The sequence below is a fragment of the Alternaria conjuncta genome (genome assembly GCF_024043145.1).
Source record: "Alternaria conjuncta strain BMP 0040 chromosome Unknown scaffold_1, whole genome shotgun sequence".
NCBI lineage: Eukaryota > Fungi > Ascomycota > Dothideomycetes > Pleosporales > Pleosporaceae > Alternaria > Alternaria conjuncta.
This window is the reverse complement of record NW_026250090.1, coordinates 2,444,676-2,462,578: the sequence shown is the minus strand read 5'-3', so window position 1 is coordinate 2,462,578 and position 17,903 is coordinate 2,444,676. Positions and strand designations below refer to the sequence as shown.

The window sequence follows — 17,903 nt, the reverse complement described above, 5'->3', positions numbered from 1 at the left end:
AACCCACGCGCACCACGCTACCCAGGATACCCTTCGCCCATCTTCCCCCCTCACCAGCACCACACCCATCGTACGATCGCATCCGTATTCAAACTTCGCCAACCCCCCCATTCCCATTCCCATTCTCCCAAAACAGCCTTTGGGCATCCATCCTATCTACAAGGTCATGTCAGGTCAATTCTGCCCGTCACATTCGCTAGCCCCAAACCTTATCCCTACATACACCGGCCGCGCCCGACTACCACGCGTAACTGGCTGCCGGGCGCCGGAGCAACTTCCCGGGCTGCCCAGCGACCTAATACGCTGGCGCCAAAGTCAGGGTAATTGTGCTTGTTCCTGGGAGCGGCACGCGATTATCGGAAGCAAGAGGAGCATGGACAAAACTAGGCCTTGGGTGGTAAATGCGCGCACCTGCTTTTACCCTGTCCTCGTCTGCAGTCTGTGCCTTCGCGCGCGTCTGTGAGCTGCTGCATGCACGATACGATGGTGTTGCGTTTTGTGGGAACGGAATGATGAAAAAATTTGGGCTTCAGGGATCGCGGGCAACTGGTGCATCGTGCATGTATCTTTTGTTTTTCGCATCTCAGCTTCGTACGTACATGCAAAGCTAGCATCGTGCAGTTTAAGCGGCGGTAGCGGTGAACCGCGAAATGGCCTTCGAACCCTCTCGCGATCGAGCCGCAGAATGCAGGCTGGTTGGTGGACGGAGCAGACTCCGGTGCACCATCGCCTTGCTTTTTCTCAGCCTTCTTTGTCCACTTCCGAGCCCTGCCGCGGATAAGAGGGTGTTCAGCCGAGTTCGACCGGGGGCTTCTCCTTCTAGAAAGAAACGACGACCTGCATACTAGATGAAACGAAAAAGCAAAAACGCAAACGTCATTCGGGGATTAGCAGCACGAGGAGATTTGCAATCTCGTATGCAGGATGATCTCTCGTTTGATGCTCATGGTTCGCACTGGGGTATAATCTAATAGTGTTTGTACATCGTAATATTGGGACCGTAGAAGATCCGGGGCCCAAGAAATTCCCCCAGCGAACCATTCTGGAATGGTGTGGCCTGGGCTTTCCAGGGCAGGATGCGGCTTCCTCCGCGCCTCGTGGAAGATGATCCAGAACGTGATAGCCAAAGGTGTATCCTACAGATCGTTCCAGATCGTGCTGGCCTTCAATGGACCAACGTCGAAGGCGATATTCGCTGCTCCAACACATGCATCGCCAGTATCTTCCTCCACCCTCTGGCCATCAGCTTCGAGCCAAAAACAAAGGCGCTGACAGCCACCACCGACCTTCACCACCATGGTTTGATGAATCACCGATATGCTCGCGGACAGGCATCAGGCCACGTCTGAGCCGCTGCGCTTGTTCCTCCTACGAGCCCACAGCTCGTGAAGCCACTTGTGAGATGCTTCCACGTCGGTGGGACCGGGGCACAGCGGGAGCCTCTGTCGGTATTCCTTCTCATACTTGCGGATCGCCAAGTGAAGCTCGATCTCCTGCGACATGCGCTCCAGTAGCATATTTGCTTGTTCATGATCTTTGGGGAGGGTGTTCAGAGTCGCTTCAGCCACGACTTTAGCCTCGTCTGCCGACACTCGAGAAAGGTTGCAGAAAAGCTGACGCTTGTAAAACTCCATGGATGTGTCCAGAAGAGGTGCCAGCCCGCCAAGCTCGCGAGTGAGGATGAGTTGAGCCTCCGTATACATCCAAGATCGCGTCGGGTGGAGCGAGCTGCGATGCATGAGCTGCACGTCAAGAGGGTTTACCTTGGTGGCACCCACACGGACACAGTTCTGCAGCTCCTGTCTCAGCCCATTGGCGTCAAGGCATGAGTTAAGAATTGGGTTGTCGGAATTGAGGTTGACGCCCTGAGTCTCAGCCTTATTGATGCGAATCCAGACGAAGAGGGTGTGCACTTGTCCCGGAAACAGTCGACGAATCTCTTTGCTTCCAGACTCAACGAGAACCTCGCAACCTGCCTTGGTCCGAATTTCGACCTTCAAATCAAGCAGTTCCCCAACGGGTTGCTCAGAGCGGGCATTCTTCAAGATGCGCTTGATGCGACCGGACGTGGATTGGTACTTGGACCAGTTGCTAGCGAAGACGTTCTTGCAGCAGTCTTTAAGACAGATGGTATCCTGAAACTCTGGTTCGCGGCGATACGGGAGGAACGCAGGATTGATGCGGTGAATGTAGATATCCGGGAAGGATTTCGATACCTTGTGCAAGACATGAGCCGCAGGAGACAGTACGATGACATGAGTTCGACCAGCCTTGAGGTGCTCGCCCGCCATTGATCCGGCGATGCCAAGAATGACATCACCCATGGTGGGGTTTGGACGAGGCGGATGCCAGAGTTGTGAGCCAGAATGCGCGATTCTAGACGTCAAATCCCGGAAGATCTCATCGACATCCGCACAGACGGGTCGAATTGGATAAAGCACCTCTGGCCTGTTTCCGGTGACATCAAGGTGGGTACAATGAGTAGTGTACAGCGCCAGTCGATCTTTAGGGCCAAGATGATACTAAAAAAGTGAGCAGATTGCTTCTGAGCAACATCAGCGATGGTGGCTTACCAGGGCTCCATTAACCGCATCTAGTGACCTCTCGAGACAAGCCGAAGTCACATAGTAGCTGTACATAATGTCAGCTAGCATCGTCGATCCCACCACGCAGGCACTTACCCGTTGTCTACCACGAAGATCACATCAATACCGGTGTCAGGCAGAGGCTTTCGGTTGTGCAGGACACCCTCAATTTCGATAGCAACGCCGATGTCTTGGTAATCCTCTGTGAGAAGCTTGACCTCAGGGAACAGTCTAACCGCTGCGCGCAGGGTTGTCGGCAAGTGTGAGGTCAAGTCTGACACCTGTGCCTCCGAAGCCTCATGATCAAAGTCAGTCGGGGAAGGAATGCGCTTCGAGATGCATCCCATGAGGGAGGTGAACTCGTCTCCGCTGGATTCTGTTAGTGGCTGTTGCATAGGTTCGCAAATAATAACTTACTTGCGGGCGTTGCTCAGCAGGTAGGCCTCGACAGCTTGGTCGTCCGGACGCTTGACTTCTGAGCCTTCTCCAGCCTCATCGTGAGCCGCAAGCACTGTAGCTGCTGTTGGCGACGTTGCACTCGGCGAACCGCTAATACCAGCGCTAGTCTCTCCAGTGTTGTGACGACGTAAGAGAGGTAGACCACTGGTGAACGATCGAAGCTTTGACGACATGCGCCGCTTCAGGGGTTCGGTGCTACCTTCAGTGTTGCTAATCGCCTTCTCGAGGGCCTGTTGCGCGTTCATGTGTTCAGCGCTATCGGCGACAAAGAGAGGGTACGCAGACTCGCTCGACGCCACATCGATCAACGGCCAAGGGGTAAGTGCAGTGGTAGGCATGGAACGTACTGGGTCGCCGTTTTCGGGCTCGACATGGCTGTTCTTGCGCGAGAACGCCATCTGATCTCCAAAACTGGATCCTGAGGCTGAGGACCGACTGTTTCTGTTCTTGCGTATCGTCAGAGGTTGGTCGCTCGGAGCGCGACTAACAGGCAGAGGTGTTACGGTCCACGACAAAGGTGCTCTGAGCGGCTGCGCCCAGTCAAAGACGGATGAGTTGAAGCTGTAGTCAGGTGGTGACTCCCAGATATCGCTCTTGATCTCGTCGATGATGTCGTCTAGCGGACCGAACACGTACTGATCGTCGCTATAGGTAGGAGTAGACTTACGGAATATTCGCCTTCGAAAAGTAGCTTTCCGCGATATCTTCTGGATGTGGAGGGGAGATGGGCAGAGAGGCGCGCGGTCCAGAAAGACGCTGCCAGCTGTTGTTGTTGTGATCATTATGGACGCGTCCCAATTAGGCACAAATAAAAGCCCAGTCACCGCGGCGCGCTCTCATTCACCTCGACTTTCTTGAGAACGCGTGGCCTTGCTATCAACAGTGACGTCAGATGGCAAACGGAATCTGGGAGATAGATAAGAAGAGTAGACAATGCCCAAGTTGAGATGTAGAGTGGATGTGCGAACAGACGTTGGAAGTCCAACGGTGAGGTGAGGTTTAAAGGTGGGAGGCACTGCTACAAGCCGGGAAGGTGCGAGGTTGGCACGTCAACAAACCTACGATGCCCCTTCCTACTTGTGAAAAAAGACAATCTCATCAAGAACTCGCACCAAGACGCGTTCAAGTTCATGCTTAGCTTCTGAACGGCAACGCATAGCTTGTACCAGATATTTGATGCGGACTGTAATCCAAACAGTCCTCCCATTACGCCTCGCCCAGTTGTGCGGCAGCCACTTCTAAATGCCTCTTCATCTTCTCGTGCATCTCATCGTCCGCCTCGCGAAAGCGAATCTATCACATGAGTAAGCAGTGGCTTAGTCAGATATGGCTGCGACCTACAATGTCTTCTCCAGCGCCAGCGCCGAACAGGACTGGTTCCGATATACTAGCCTTGACTGCTTTTCTTACACGTTCCTCCCAGACCCCCTCCCAGTTCCACTCTCCAGGTCGGCGATTACGTCCCAATGCAGATGAACCTTCTGACTTGTCCGTTGTGGAAGGGTCGGGACTTGGAGTTGCTCGGTCTGACTGTTGCGATTGCAATATCGGAGCGCGGTGTGCCCGCCATGCATGATACGCACCTGGATTCGCAGCAGCCTCTAGCGGAAGTGAGTCCAATATTGACTCCTCAATAAAGGTCGAGCGGATGTACTCTATCATGCGCACAATGGAGTACTCCGCAGTAGACTGAGAAGCCCCGAGGACGTCAGATACGACGTTGGAGTCGGATCGCGCGGGATAAGCATTCGACGATCCACTGACATCGCGAGAACTCGGTACAGACCTTCGAGCTCTGCCGAACCAGTGCGGGAAGCCGTGCCGGAGACTGAAGCCTCCTGGTGGCAGCCGTTCCTCATCCGTGGCACTGACGGTATCCGTGTCGGCGGAGCCAGTCGTGTAAGTATACGTGGTAAGTGGCGTGAGCAGCGGGTGAAAGACATCGGTAGAAAAGGTCACGAGGGGGGGTATAGTAGGATAGCTGGGTGGGAAGGAGATTTGGAAGCGTAAGACTGCAGGCGCATATGGTCCTGTCAAACGTGAATAAGGTCGCAAGGAACGCAACACCGTGGCGTAGCCCTATAGAACAGCCTACCTTTTCGCACGAATATTACACCTACCCACAGTGTTGGGTCGCCGGGCGTGATGCTCAAGAAAACGCCATCCAGCTGTGCATAGCGCAGACGGGTGCTGTGCAGAGTTAGGAAGCGCCGCTGCTAGCCGTGTGCCTCGACTCACAACTCGACGAGAAGATGCTGCTTCCGAAACGACGGGAGAGCCGACGCAGAGACGGACAACGGCATCTCGAGAGCAACGATGATGGTTGTAGGTCGTTCGGCATCTGCAAGCACGGCGCCTGCGATACAGAGCCGAAGCGCGTTCGACGCTAGTGCTAGCCGATCTGCGTTCTCACCTGCTTGAGTCTAACGCGCTTCCCCGCCTGCCATTCGTTGAGCGTGCAACACCACCAACACCCTTCTGTATCTCACCGGGTCGCGAAAGGAGATGCGCGCATGGTAGCATCGTGGGGGATCTGGGCTGCCCATCAACGTGGCAGTTCGCCAGTGGTGTTTGATGAGGTCGAGCTGATTATTCGTGGATGCAACGCCCTGTCGAACACCATCCCTACACCACCTCTACATATATTCGCGGTAACACTGCATGCATCTTCCTCACCCGCCCGATGCCGGGCTGCCGCTCCATCCCCGTCGTCCATCTATGTCAGACATGCTCGGGACGTCATCTGCGGCCCTGGGACAAGGCTCTGTCTGCATGCTGAGACCGAGTATCTGTGCCGACACACTCGCAACGGTCCGGCTGAACACACACCACCGGACTCACGTCAGAATACCATGGAGGGTGCATGACCGCATGCGCCGTTGGGACTGGCGAGTCAGAGCAGAACTGGCTCACACACACCTACATCGTCTCGAAACGCCTGTGTCGGGACATGAGGTTAGCCATCCCGCTATGCGCTTGCCGAGCCAGCCTATACACCAGCATCAGGATAATCAACTCTCGCCCTCCTACGCTTATTTGGAGACGCTGTGCCGCACTGGTGATGATTGATGACCACGTCGTACAAGGCTCGGGTCGAAATGCGCTGGCTCCAGTCAGCCCACTATTGGTAGCCTAAGGCGATGGTATTACACGTCGTCGCAACCGAGGGCAAAAGAAGGCAGACAAAGCCTCGCACGTAGAGGCGGCGCCGCATCGAACATCTACCTGATGCAGAATGATCGGGCAGCATCATTCCGATCGACCCACGCTGCCGGTTTCAAGGCTGGCTTTTCGTTTTTGTACACTCGTGCCGACAAGCGCGTGAACACCCCAATCCTCCGAAATCTCTCTAACCCACGCCGCCTGCATCTGCTGTCATCTTCGTCGCGGCACGACGCTATGAGTTATGCTATTGCCTAAGGGCAAAGAAGCATGGTGTCATTCTCGGAGGATTCCAGTAGAGCAATAAGAGGGCCAGGGGGCGTAAACCTAAAGGCGCTAAAAAAGGCGGTGGCTGTCTCAGACGCTTCCATCTTCTTGCGAACCCTGTCCCTCGCGTGGAAATCTGCAGGCCAGCCTTACATATCCACACCGCCATGACCGCTTAGGCCAGGTTGCGTCGAAACAGCCGTTGTGCCCTGGACACCTTTGCACCAGCAAGCAGAGATCGCTGGTATACCGCGACAGCTCACTTACAGCACATGACGGAAGCATGTCCGGGGCCCACCGGAAATGGGAGTGCTGGCAAAACCTAATCAAGCGGTCTGAAATGGGCAGCAGTACAGATGCTACGTCGCCGCAGAAGGGCGCAGAGCCTCGTCAGCTGATGGGGGTCCTAGGGTTATGATGCCTTGATGACTGATGAGAATGCAATCACGATGTGTGACCAGCAATGACAGATGCAAGCAGCAAGCCACGTCCTGCGACCCGGTTGGGCCCAATGCGCAGGCGTGGGAAGCTTCGAAACCACGCTGACCGGACAGGGGGGCAGAGAGATGATACCTGGGGCAGCAAATGAAATCGCCGCACGCCTAGTGCCAGGTTGCGATCTGAGGGATACGAAACGCGCTGCGTCGTCCTCCTCGGCCATTCAAGCGCCGCGACTCGTGCCTTGTGGCGCTGACGACCATCCGGATCGCCAGGCATTGCAACAAAGCGACGTTGTCTAATGCGCATTGCCGCGTGACCGGTTGGTATGCATCTGCCGAATAGGTATGGAGTACACCGCTATTTTTTGGGGGTTTGTCGGAGCAATCAAGCAGCAAGGTATGATGCCATGACAGACGCTCATCATCAATGACAACGAGGGCCCCAGCTGCATGGCCCAAGCTGCTTCTCGAAATTCTGCGGCGAATCTTCTGACTCGCCTCACGTCAAAAGTCTGACCGCGGCTTGGTGTCCTGGTGCCCCTGAACTGGGCGCTGCGAAAATTAGCATCGCCTTGTGTTCTACACCATTGGCGGCACGACGTCCTATTTGCTGGCGGGGCATCGGCCTCTGGGCCGCTGTGTCCGTTTAGGGAAGGAAAGCAAGCCGCAAGTCGCCGGCATGTTGCCATGTCGTTCACAGAGCGACAGGGTCTCCCCTGCTGTGGCGCGACTCAGAGCGCTAGTGCCTGTGAATGTCGGTAGAGGCATGCGGGCATCTCTAGCGCCGAGGATTTGGGTCCCGGGGAGTCGGGTTGCTCTGTTGATCCTGTTCCTCTTACGAGCCACGTCCAACGCTCTTGCAACTCTCCCTGGTCCGCCTTACTCGGTTCCTTCTAGCTCGTCCAATGTCGTGGATTCCGTCCAACCCGGACCGGTTTGTTCGATGAGCAGAAAGCTTCCCCAGCCCAGCCCTGGCCCACTTTCAGGGGGCTGCATTCGCTCTCGCATGCTCACACAGACTCACAGAGCCCGTCCGGTGACATGGAGTCACAAAAAACAGAGCTAGGTACAGCTCGGCTGCCAGCACTGCATTTTCCGGTCGCTTATCGACAGACGGTGGGCTGTTTCGTAGCAACGATGGCATCACGGATCCGCTACTCATTTTACATTCGCTGGTCCCTCCGCTGTCCCTATCCGCCCACACTACGTATCCATACCCACTGCCATCACCGCTTGTTCTCCGTTTCTTCCCCGCCGCCACAATCCTTGCTCATCCCAGCGGTCTATCCGTTTTGAGGACGCCACTTAAATCTTGCTGCTCCTTATATACCTTGTGACGCTCGCGTCCTTTGCAAACTGACTCTGACCTCTGAGCCCTGGAGGTACTAATCTGTCGCAAACTCGCACATGTCTTATTTGTCACAGCCGACTCCCACTTCACTTTGACATTCACCACCTGCTGTCATAGTATTTGACATTCTTCTTCGACGACCTCGACCTCTACACCTGCACACCACCTTACATTCGACTTCGATACTATCAACATGGCTCGGTATGGCGTGGCAGCTGCCGCGGGCAGCGATATAACACCTTTCCCAACCCGACAGATGGCCGTACTTGGTGAGCAGCATGCCATGATGTAGCAACACACGACAGTCGCTAACGATGGTAGCGTTGTGCCGGATATGCGAACCAATCGCATTCATGTCGATATTTCCCTACGCATACTTCATGGTCGAATCATTCATGACCGGACATTCCACCGCCCAAATTTCCATGTACACCGGCATGGTCACCTCCTCGTTCGCATTCATGGAATGCATCAGTGGCATTTTCTGGGGCCGACTCAGTGATCGGGTAGGACGGAAGAAGGTCCTACTTGGAGGTCTTTTTGGTACGGGGCTGAGCATGTTGCTCTTCGGCTTTTCCCAGAGCCTACCAATGGCGTTGATTGCGCGGGCTCTCGGGGGTTTGCTTAACGGGTGAGGTCATAGTTCGATCTAGCGTCTGAGCCTCGCTAACCGAATATGCAGGAACATCGGCGTTCTCCAGACCACTGTTGCAGAGCTTGTTACGGACGAGCGACATCAGCGTGAGTTTTGCCATAACTCTAATTATACGCCGCGCACGACTGACTTTGCATAGCGCGCGCTTATTCCATCATGCCCTTTGTCTGGTGCCTTGGGTAAGATATTTCCTAGCAGCCCGACTCGTCCACACGCTGACCGCTTTTTGTAGCACCATCATTGGCGGAGCGCTTGGCGGCTTGCTCGCTCGTCCCGCTAACGTAATGCCGTTTTTCCAGGACACCATCTTCGAAACGTACCCGTTCCTTCTTCCAAACTTGGTCTGCACCGGCTTTGTCGTTCTCGGCCTGACTGTCGGTATTTTGTTCTTGGAAGAGACCCACGAGGATCGTAAATACGACCAGGATCGAGGCCGTGAAGCGGGGCAATGGCTTCTCCAGAAGCTGTGGAGGCGCGACGCAGATGCGAGATTTGACGACAAGGATGCTTCGCTTGACGAGATGCGCTCGATGTTGAGCGACCACGATCACGACGTCCAGGCCTACCGCAGCACCGACACTTCGCCTACTCTTTGCAGCACACGAACTTCCATTTCAGAGGTCCCGGAATTTGAGTTGGACAAGCAATTCGAGCCAGCGCCGACTTTCCGACAAGCATTCACCAAGCAAGTGTGCCTGAATGTAGTGTGCTATGGTGTTCTTGCTTTCCACACCATCTCCCTCGAGCAGCTTCTACCTATTCTCATGTCCAAGCATGTGCCAACCGAGGGAAGCCAACATCTTCCCTTCCGCTTTGAGGGTGGTTTCGGATGGTCCACTCAAACGACCGGCGCGTTCCTCGCAGTGCAAGGTTTCCTCCAGATGTTCGCACAGGTCATCCTTTTCCCTTGGGTCAGCAAGAGGCTCGGCAGCCTTCGCACTTTCTGGATCACTCTAGCTTGCTACCCGATCTTGTACCTCCTTGCTCCTTACCTGGCTATCCTTCCCGAAAACTTGCGCATCCCTGGACTTGCGGTTCTGCTCATGGCCAAGGTCACCTTCCAATCGCTCTCCTACCCGTCCCTGGCTATTATCCTCGCAAACTCATCCCCATCCAAGAAGGTTCTCGGCACGCTGAACGGCGTCGCCATGTCTTCTGCCAGTATCTCTCGCGGCTTCGGTCCCACCATCTCGGGTGCTGTCGACAGCCTTGGTACCACGCTCCACATGTCTGGTCTTGCGTGGTGGGCTATCGCCGCCGTCGCTCTCCTCGGATGGCTCCCCGGTTTCGCCCTCACAGAGACCAAGCGATCCAGCTTCGCAGCACAGGACGAGGAGTCCTTCATCGACTCTGACTCTGACGCAGAGTCCATCATCACTCTCACTCCGGACGACATCGAGATCGTCCTCTCCAAATAGATTCACGCAATCACGACCAAAACAGTAACGACGCCCCTCGACCTGCATGACGCGGCGCAAGCCCTCTGCAGGGCGTCGACGCGCTGGTAGCGACCCTTCCTTTCACATCATAATTTCGGATTATAGAGACATTTTTTATCGCGGCAGAGATGAGGGTTACATCTTCCGCGCGGCGCATCATTATGGGTGCACTTTAGCGACATCATTTACCAGGGCGGCATTTTTTGGGTCAACATTATTAGAAGGGAAAGCTCGATTGTATTGGAGACCAGCAATGGTCATCCCCGAGCCGGCGTTTGTCTCAAGAACAGAATACCCCAGTAGTTATTAGTTTTCTTTGCTACACTGTATGTTAGATTAGCGTGCTCGAGCACCAATTCATGACTTGGATGATTTCTCAAACCGCAGACCTTTGTTTTGCCATGTACGTCGTGAAGAGTGCATTAGCTGGATCTGAGTCGTGACAGGCCTCCAGCGGTGAGTTCAATGCGTCTGTCTTGAAGATTAAGCGGAGGTCGCAAAACAGGTGTAGTGGGGAATTTGCATTGTCGAAGTGGTCCCTTGCACGTTACGGATGCTTCCTTTTGCCTTCTACACGTGCTTGGATCGGTGTGCTTCATGCACGTGGTGGAGCAACGGGGATCGCGAGTCAGTGACCGCCAACATGCGGATACCGGACGCCTTGCATGGCTGCTTCGACCATGAAACGGTATCACGAGGTCATGGACGGCAGATGTATGCGCGCGGTGACGAAAGTAACGGCTTCCTTTTGTGGTCCCTTGGTGTTGAAGGATCGCGACGTCGGCTTGCCGAGGCCGAGGCAGTTTAGTAATGCTACGACGGCTTGCCATCAGCACCACAGCCATGTCGACCTGTGGACGGAGGTGTAACTGGGCGATGACATAATTGTGAGAGGAGGAAGATGGCATCTTGAACAGATTGATGCTGGACGCACCCCATAGCACATGGCAAAGTAGACGTCTGCCCACATGGCGAGCATGACGTGCAGCCGCACCCACACTCCGCCCACGCCTATCTTCCGCTGGAGAGATAAGGCCCGTAGCCGACCAGCTAGCCATCCACTCTCAAGCGACGACTACCGCGTCCCGCTGGGAGAATGGCAGACATCTTCCCCGTGCAATCGCAATCCGCAGCCCTATCCACGCCGTCCGCAGTGGTCGCTGTTGCTGACGTCCTGATCCAGAGTGCGGGGGAGCAAGAAAGCTGCCCGCCCGTTCAGCGAGAGCTCGGAGAATAGACGCCAGACGTGCGCGAGCTTCACTAGCCCGAACCCTGCGGACTTTCTTGCCATGCGCCCTGATGAGCGGCCTCAAGCGCTCCTTGGACGAGGCGTCTCATGACGGCGACCGGCCCTCGCCCTCAGACTCGCCCGCGTCGACGGTGAAGCCTGCCTCGCCCGCCGCGCCTGCCTCGTCGTCGTCGAGCTCCTTCCGCAATGTGAGCGCCTGCAACCGCTGCCGCCTGCGCAAGAACCGCTGCGACCAGCGCCTGCCCTCGTGCGCCTCCTGCGACAAGGCCGGCGTCAAGTGCGTCGGCTACGACCCCATCACCAAGCGAGAGATTCCGCGCAGGTACGCAGTTACGAGGGGAGCTATGGGCAGTCGCCGCGGCTACGACTGACGAGCGCTACAGCTATGTATTCTACTGCGAAACCAGAATCGCCTACCTCGAGTCGCTCCTGCGCGACAACTCGATCGCCTTCCAAGAGCCCGACGACTTCAACCCGGCCTTTGCCTCCAATGGCGCCGCCACACCACGACCCATATCCGCCGCGCCGCCGCCGCGCAATGGCAGTACCAAACCCTCGGCTGCTCAGGCCAAGGAGGAGAGCGACAAGTACGATCGCGAGAAGCTGACCAAGCTCGTGTCCAACATCGGAATGGTCTCGGTGCAAGGCGCCAGTGACCCGCGATATCTGGGCTCCACATCCGGCATATCCTTTGCCCGCGTCGTGTTTGCTGCCGTCAAGAGCTCAGTGTCAGGCTCCTCCTCTGAGCGCGGCAGCAATCGGGGCGCCAAAGTAACGAGCAATGTTGTGGACAGCGGCACCTCGATGCGCGACTCCTTCTTCGGGCTGCAGACCAAACCTACCATACGGCAGGCGCCCTTCCCAGACCGAGAGCTCGGGTCGCGTCTTGTTGAGCTGTACTTTGAGCACGCAAACCCACAAATCCCCATCTTGCATCGGGGCGAGTTTATGGAAATGTTTGAGCGTGTGTACGCTTCCGGTGAACGGCACCGCACATCACGAGAGTCGTACATGCTCAACATCGTGTTTGCCATAGGCGCTGGCATTATCCTGGGCAGTTCCGACTCTGAGGGCTCGCCGACGTCGGATCACGGGCGCTCACCAACAAAATCACGATCATCACCGCCGAGTAGCAAGAAGCGGCGACTTGCAGGCCACCAGCACCAGCCCGAGGAGTACCACGCATCCGCCATTGTGCACCTAGAGAATTTCCTGGGTTCCTCTCCCGCTGCGGACCGTCCCGACGGCTTCGGCGGTGGCCTGGAGGAGCTGCAAGCTGTGCTACTGCTCGCGGGCTTTGCGCTGCTGAGACCTGTTGCCCCTGGACTGTGGTACATTGTGGGCGTTGCTGTCCGTCTTGGAGTGGACCTAGGGTTGCATTACGAGGATGGCGTGGGTATCGACGGGGCGGGTGCGGAAGACCAGTCTGCTGGAACCGCGGCCTTCAAAACTGAGGGTAACGGGAACACGACGGCTGCCAGCGGCGGGAACCCTTCGAAAATAGATGCAAAGGAGAGGGGCCGCAGGCAGTGGGTCAGGGACCTACGGAGACGCTTGTGGTGGTGCGTCTACTCGTTGGACAGACTGGTCAGCACGTGTGTTGGCAGACCTTTCGTAAGTACTTTCCTGGGTCTTCATTTTCGTATGGTACTACCGGTTATGTCGGTTATGTCACGATCCCGCATGCATGTGCGGCAGTCTTTACCAGGGGACATATCGAGGATCGGGATGTTCGACACCGACTTTCCAACATGGTCTCGTGCTCTCAAAATTCGATGCGTGACTAACAGCTGCATAGGGTATCACAGACCAGATTGTGACTACCGAATTCCCTTCGCTCCTCGATGATCGCTACATTACCAAGGAAGGTTTCCTGGAACCGCCAGTGCATCAAGAGAAGCCGACATACAAGATTGTGGCCCACCATTACTTCCGGTTGAGACTACTGCAGTCTGAAATTTTGCAAGTCCTACAACATCGGCAGGCACAACAGGCACGAGCGAGTGGTGCCAATCAGAGCAATGAGTTCATGCATACCAAGCTGCCTTCGCCGTTCCTGATCAATTTTGAGTCGTTCCGCGCGTGGCGCGTAGATATCGACAGACGATTACTGGAATGGAAAGACTCGGCACCAACGCAGCTCGATGCTGGCGTGCAGTTCTCGCCACTGTTCCTAGAGCTCAACTACTGGCAAGCATTGATTATGCTGTACCGACAGAGCCTGGTCGTTCCCTCTGGCCTGCAGGAAGAGCTGGGAAATACTGGTTCCGACATGGGAAGTCCTTCCATGAGCAATCTTGAGGAGCGCGAAGACGAAGATCTCGTCTTCCTCAAGGTAGCTGAAGCCGGTCAGAAGGTTCTGAAGCTGTATAGACAGTTGCACCGCGTACATCTTGTCAACTACACGTTTTTGGCGACACATCATCTCTTCATGGCTGGTAAACTACATCATCTTCACCGGTACCCACAGTGCTGACATTTGCAGGTATATCCTTCCTCTACGCAGTGTGGCACAGCGTTCATGTACGCAGTTTATTGGTAAGTCGGTCCGAATTTCCGTACTGCTGTGGGTACGTTTTGTTGGTGTAACATACATGTCTAACCAATGCAGTCTCTTGACGACGTCGACTTCACCGTCCTTGCCGCGACATCCGTGCTGGGTGACCTAATCGACAAATGCCCGCCCGCAGAAGCATGCCGCGATGCATTCGATCGGATGAGCAAAGCGACCATTCAGATGTGCATGTCCACCACCGGCTTCGGGCCGCAAGCTCTGCGGTCACTTCCGCAGCAACAGCAGTACCCGACACAAACCTCACCAACCACTGCATACACATCTGCAGCCGATGCAGACGTTAGGTCAGACACAGACATGCAAGGTTACGCACCAAGAAACACAGCCAACTTCTTTGGCCAACAGCAACAACAGCAGCAGCGTCGACCCATGCCACGCTTCGACATGAACCTCAAAGACCTCTTCTCCGACGACGAGACCGACAAACGGTCTTTCAGTCGCGTAAGCAACCAAGTCAACGCCATGAGACCCCCTCCCCCACCCATGAAATCCGAGTCTCAAATGCAGCCCTTCACAGCGGATCTAAAGATCTCTCCTCAACTGCGCACCCCCCACCTCCAACAGCAGCAGCAACAAAACAACTTCTTCGCCCAAAGTTCAAACATGACTAGTCCGAGCCAGCAAAATACCTTTCCCACGTCTCCGCCTACTAATCCATCGATGCCATCGCCCTACCAAATTAGCAATCAGGTCCCCTACAACAATTTCTCACAGAATATCACGTCCAGCTATCCCGATTTGGGGTTCTCTGATCTAGATTTCCTAGACAGTTTCCCCGTGCAGGGCGCAAGCGGTAATGGTGCCGATGCAGGAAGTGGTGGGCTGCAAGATGTAGGCATAGGCTTTGGAATGGGGTTCGGTGATGGGACACATGATTGGAGTGACGTAAGTTCCCCCCTCACTATCGCTACTATTCGCTACAATGGAAGTACACGTGCTGACAATGTTCAACAGGGCAACGGCTTGGATCTTTTCGACGGGTTTTTCTTTGGTCCAGGAGGCACAGGCGGGACTGGGATGTAGAGTTTGGTGTCGGTGTTCCGAGAATCGGCTCTCAGCCTCGATGTAAGAGCCGGGAATAACATTGCCCGTCGGCTTACTGTACTTGATGGTATCGAGTAAAATGATACCGGGTATTGTTCTTACCCGCCCTTCTGTACATCTGCGGCACAGTCGCGGACGTGGGGGCAGGGCTGGATAAGCCGGAAGGCGGCGGTCTCCGATAGGCGCCATGCCGCTGTGAGAAGAATGGCAACGAGGTTATGGATGGCTGTATGATAGATGTTTTCAATCCATGAGACATTTCGGGTTGTCACTCTGTGTGTTCATTGTCGAATGCTGTAGTGATCGAAGCGATCATGAGGTCGACATGCGCGCCCACCAGAGAATCGGAAAACTCTCACCACACCGGAACATGCGGGTATCATACTTCTACCCTAAGAATACTTGAGAGTCTATCCAAGTTACTACAACCTCCTCTTCTACCATGGCCATCCACGCCCCTGCAGCTTCATTCCTCCTGCTCTCCTCCACTCCCGTCCTTCCACACAACACTCCGCACCACCCACCACAACGGCACTCAATCGGAATCACACCCTCTCCACAAAGACGTTTGCAGCTCTGCAAAACAACCCGCATACCCGTATCAAAGAAACCTTCTAGTCGGGTCTTTGTTATCCTTCCATCCTCCCTTCCTTTCGCATCCCTTGATGTTTCTTCCGCATCCCTTCCATACCTAGTTACCGTCTCCGTTCGCAGTCGTGCCACACCATGCCCAGATACCATCTCAGTTACGGGCTCATAGAGTATCCCAAGGCTTGATCTATGTTGAGCTGAATTGAGGTAGTGTAGGGTCATAACTCGTAAGGGCGTGTTTGACTCACACCCCGTTTTACCATGTAGACTTCTATGGTCGCATGAGTATCACCTCACTGCTTACTACCACATGCACAAATTCACTCTGTTTAATAACTCTACCACTTTATGATTCCCGTTTACACCGTTTGATTGTCACCATTGCTCAATCGCCACGTCACTAGCAAATCTAAATCCAACCCCATCACGTACAAACACCACATTCACCCCAGTGCAAAAAGCTACCAAAGCTGCTTCACCATCCTCCACAGCCCAACGCGTTTCCCAGAACAAACATGTGTCTCTACATGATCGTCCACTACGGACCCAATCCCTTCTCACTACCCCGACTCCTCTCACGACGAAAAGCTGAGATAGAGCAACGAAGTGCATCAGAATGGCGAGTCGAACGTCTGAGTCTGAATCGTTTACGAGAGCTCTGGCATCTAAAGAGCCGAAGTCAGGAAGATTTAAACAAGGCGGAGAAGGACGACGTGTTTGACATGGGGTACTGAGTCAACGAGTCAAAAGTCCTCAGTGGCACGACATCAACATCGACACGTTACAATCAAACAAAAATGGGAAAGACTTTTTGGAATGAACTTTTTGAATTCTTCCTTCAGCTGATGTGCAGAAGACTTGTCTAAGCTAACCAGAGCATGTGGCTCGGCCTGCCCTCCATCCTCCGTCGAGGAGTGGGCGACCAGTAGTCGTGATCTTCATGGTATCGTTTTGAAGCTAACCGTTTACTCCACCCATTGAACAAAAAGCACAACAGCCTAGTTCATCTGCCTGACGAGCTGGTTGATGAACTCCTCGCGGTTACCAAGGTCACCACCCTCGATGAAGTGCTTGAACTTGCGGGTGCGGAAACCGCCAGTGGGGGAAGAGAGCTTGAAGGGCCAGAGGAAGTTGGAGACGGCCTTGAAGTTGGGGCCGACGGTGTAGATCTCGTGGATGATGTCCTCAATGCAGGTGATACCGAACTTGCCGAGGTTGGCCTCGATGAGCTCGTTGTCGGTGATCGGCAGACGCTGCTTGTTGACCTTTCCGTAACCGCGCTTGTAGACAAGCTCGCGGACGGTCTTCAAGTTGGGGTATCCGTAGGCGACGAAAGGCTCGACGATCTTCAGCATCTCGCTGGTGGCCTTGGTGAGCTTGACGAAGACACCGTTGTTGATCTGGAGAAGACGGAGGAGCTGGAGGGTCTTGCGCTTCTTGGGGTCGATCTTGTTGATACTGCGCGGGTTAGTAAAAGATTTTGCAGATGTGGAAAACTGCAACATACCCCTTGATACGGACAACGAAGGCGAGGCGGGACTCGGCGGGGACGAAGAGAGAGTTGTCACGCTTCGCGGCACGCTTGGCCTCGATGACATCGCGCTGGGCCTTTGCGTACTCCTGGGTGTACTTGGCGGCGCGCTCCTTGATGACCTCGCGCTTTTGCTTGCTGGCCTAAGAAATCTTAGCCAACTGTGGAACTCCTATCTGCTTGCGCAGGTTCTGGGAGACTGTTATACCTCACGCTTCTTCTTCAACTCAGCGGCCTGGGAGTCGCTGGTCTTCTGGTGGGCCTTCTGCTTCTTGAGCACCGACTCGGGGACAGCGATGTCATTCTGGGTAGGGACGCTGGAATCGTTAGCTGAGTTGCGGTGAATTGAGCGCGGTATACTCACGATGAGCGGGCCATTTTGCTGGTGGTTAGTATCCTTGTTGTTGTCGGAAGCTGGAGGAAGAAAGTTCGGTAGCCCAGTTCGAAATTCATGTGCGGGCGCTAGTGTGGCCGCCAAGATCGAGTGCAGCGCTAATGCCCCGCTCTATTGGCCCGCCTCTCGAAGCTATCGACATTTTCCTGAGAGCTACCAAC

At 55.0% G+C, this 17,903-nt stretch overlaps 5 protein-coding genes across 5 annotated transcripts; 2 read left to right on the top strand and 3 right to left on the bottom strand.

The window, feature by feature from the left end:
* Nucleotides 1-1,334: 1,334 nt before the first annotated feature.
* Nucleotides 1,335-3,826, bottom strand: J4E85_000863 (uncharacterized protein; the record flags this gene model as incomplete). Its single annotated transcript, XM_051465152.1, has 3 exons — nucleotides 1,335-2,376; nucleotides 2,682-2,954; nucleotides 3,003-3,826. The coding sequence occupies 3 exons, from the start codon at nucleotides 3,824-3,826 to the stop codon at nucleotides 1,335-1,337; spliced, it is 2,139 nt and encodes a 712-aa protein (XP_051331673.1).
* A 424-nt stretch (nucleotides 3,827-4,250) lies between these two features.
* Nucleotides 4,251-5,347, bottom strand: J4E85_000862 (uncharacterized protein; the record flags this gene model as incomplete). Its single annotated transcript, XM_051465151.1, has 4 exons — nucleotides 4,251-4,337; nucleotides 4,386-5,074; nucleotides 5,140-5,234; nucleotides 5,283-5,347. The coding sequence occupies 4 exons, from the start codon at nucleotides 5,345-5,347 to the stop codon at nucleotides 4,251-4,253; spliced, it is 936 nt and encodes a 311-aa protein (XP_051331672.1).
* A 3,110-nt stretch (nucleotides 5,348-8,457) lies between these two features.
* J4E85_000861 (uncharacterized protein) lies at nucleotides 8,458-10,337 on the top strand (the record flags this gene model as incomplete). Its single annotated transcript, XM_051465150.1, has 5 exons — nucleotides 8,458-8,533; nucleotides 8,586-8,895; nucleotides 8,947-9,005; nucleotides 9,059-9,098; nucleotides 9,152-10,337. 5 exons carry the CDS (start codon nucleotides 8,458-8,460, stop codon nucleotides 10,335-10,337), a joined length of 1,671 nt encoding a protein of 556 aa, XP_051331671.1.
* Nucleotides 10,338-11,657: 1,320 nt separating this feature from the next.
* J4E85_000860 (uncharacterized protein) lies at nucleotides 11,658-15,205 on the top strand (the record flags this gene model as incomplete). The annotated part of the gene is made up of 5 exons (XM_051465149.1): nucleotides 11,658-11,929; nucleotides 11,991-13,221; nucleotides 13,406-14,045; nucleotides 14,093-14,145; nucleotides 14,219-15,205. 5 exons carry the CDS (start codon nucleotides 11,658-11,660, stop codon nucleotides 15,203-15,205), a joined length of 3,183 nt encoding a protein of 1,060 aa, XP_051331670.1.
* Nucleotides 15,206-16,815: 1,610 nt separating this feature from the next.
* Nucleotides 16,816-17,726, bottom strand: RPL7_1 (60S ribosomal protein L7; the record flags this gene model as incomplete). Its single annotated transcript, XM_051465148.1, has 4 exons — nucleotides 16,816-17,275; nucleotides 17,325-17,491; nucleotides 17,557-17,665; nucleotides 17,713-17,726. 4 exons carry the CDS (start codon nucleotides 17,724-17,726, stop codon nucleotides 16,816-16,818), a joined length of 750 nt encoding a protein of 249 aa, XP_051331669.1.
* Nucleotides 17,727-17,903: the final 177 nt, after the last annotated feature.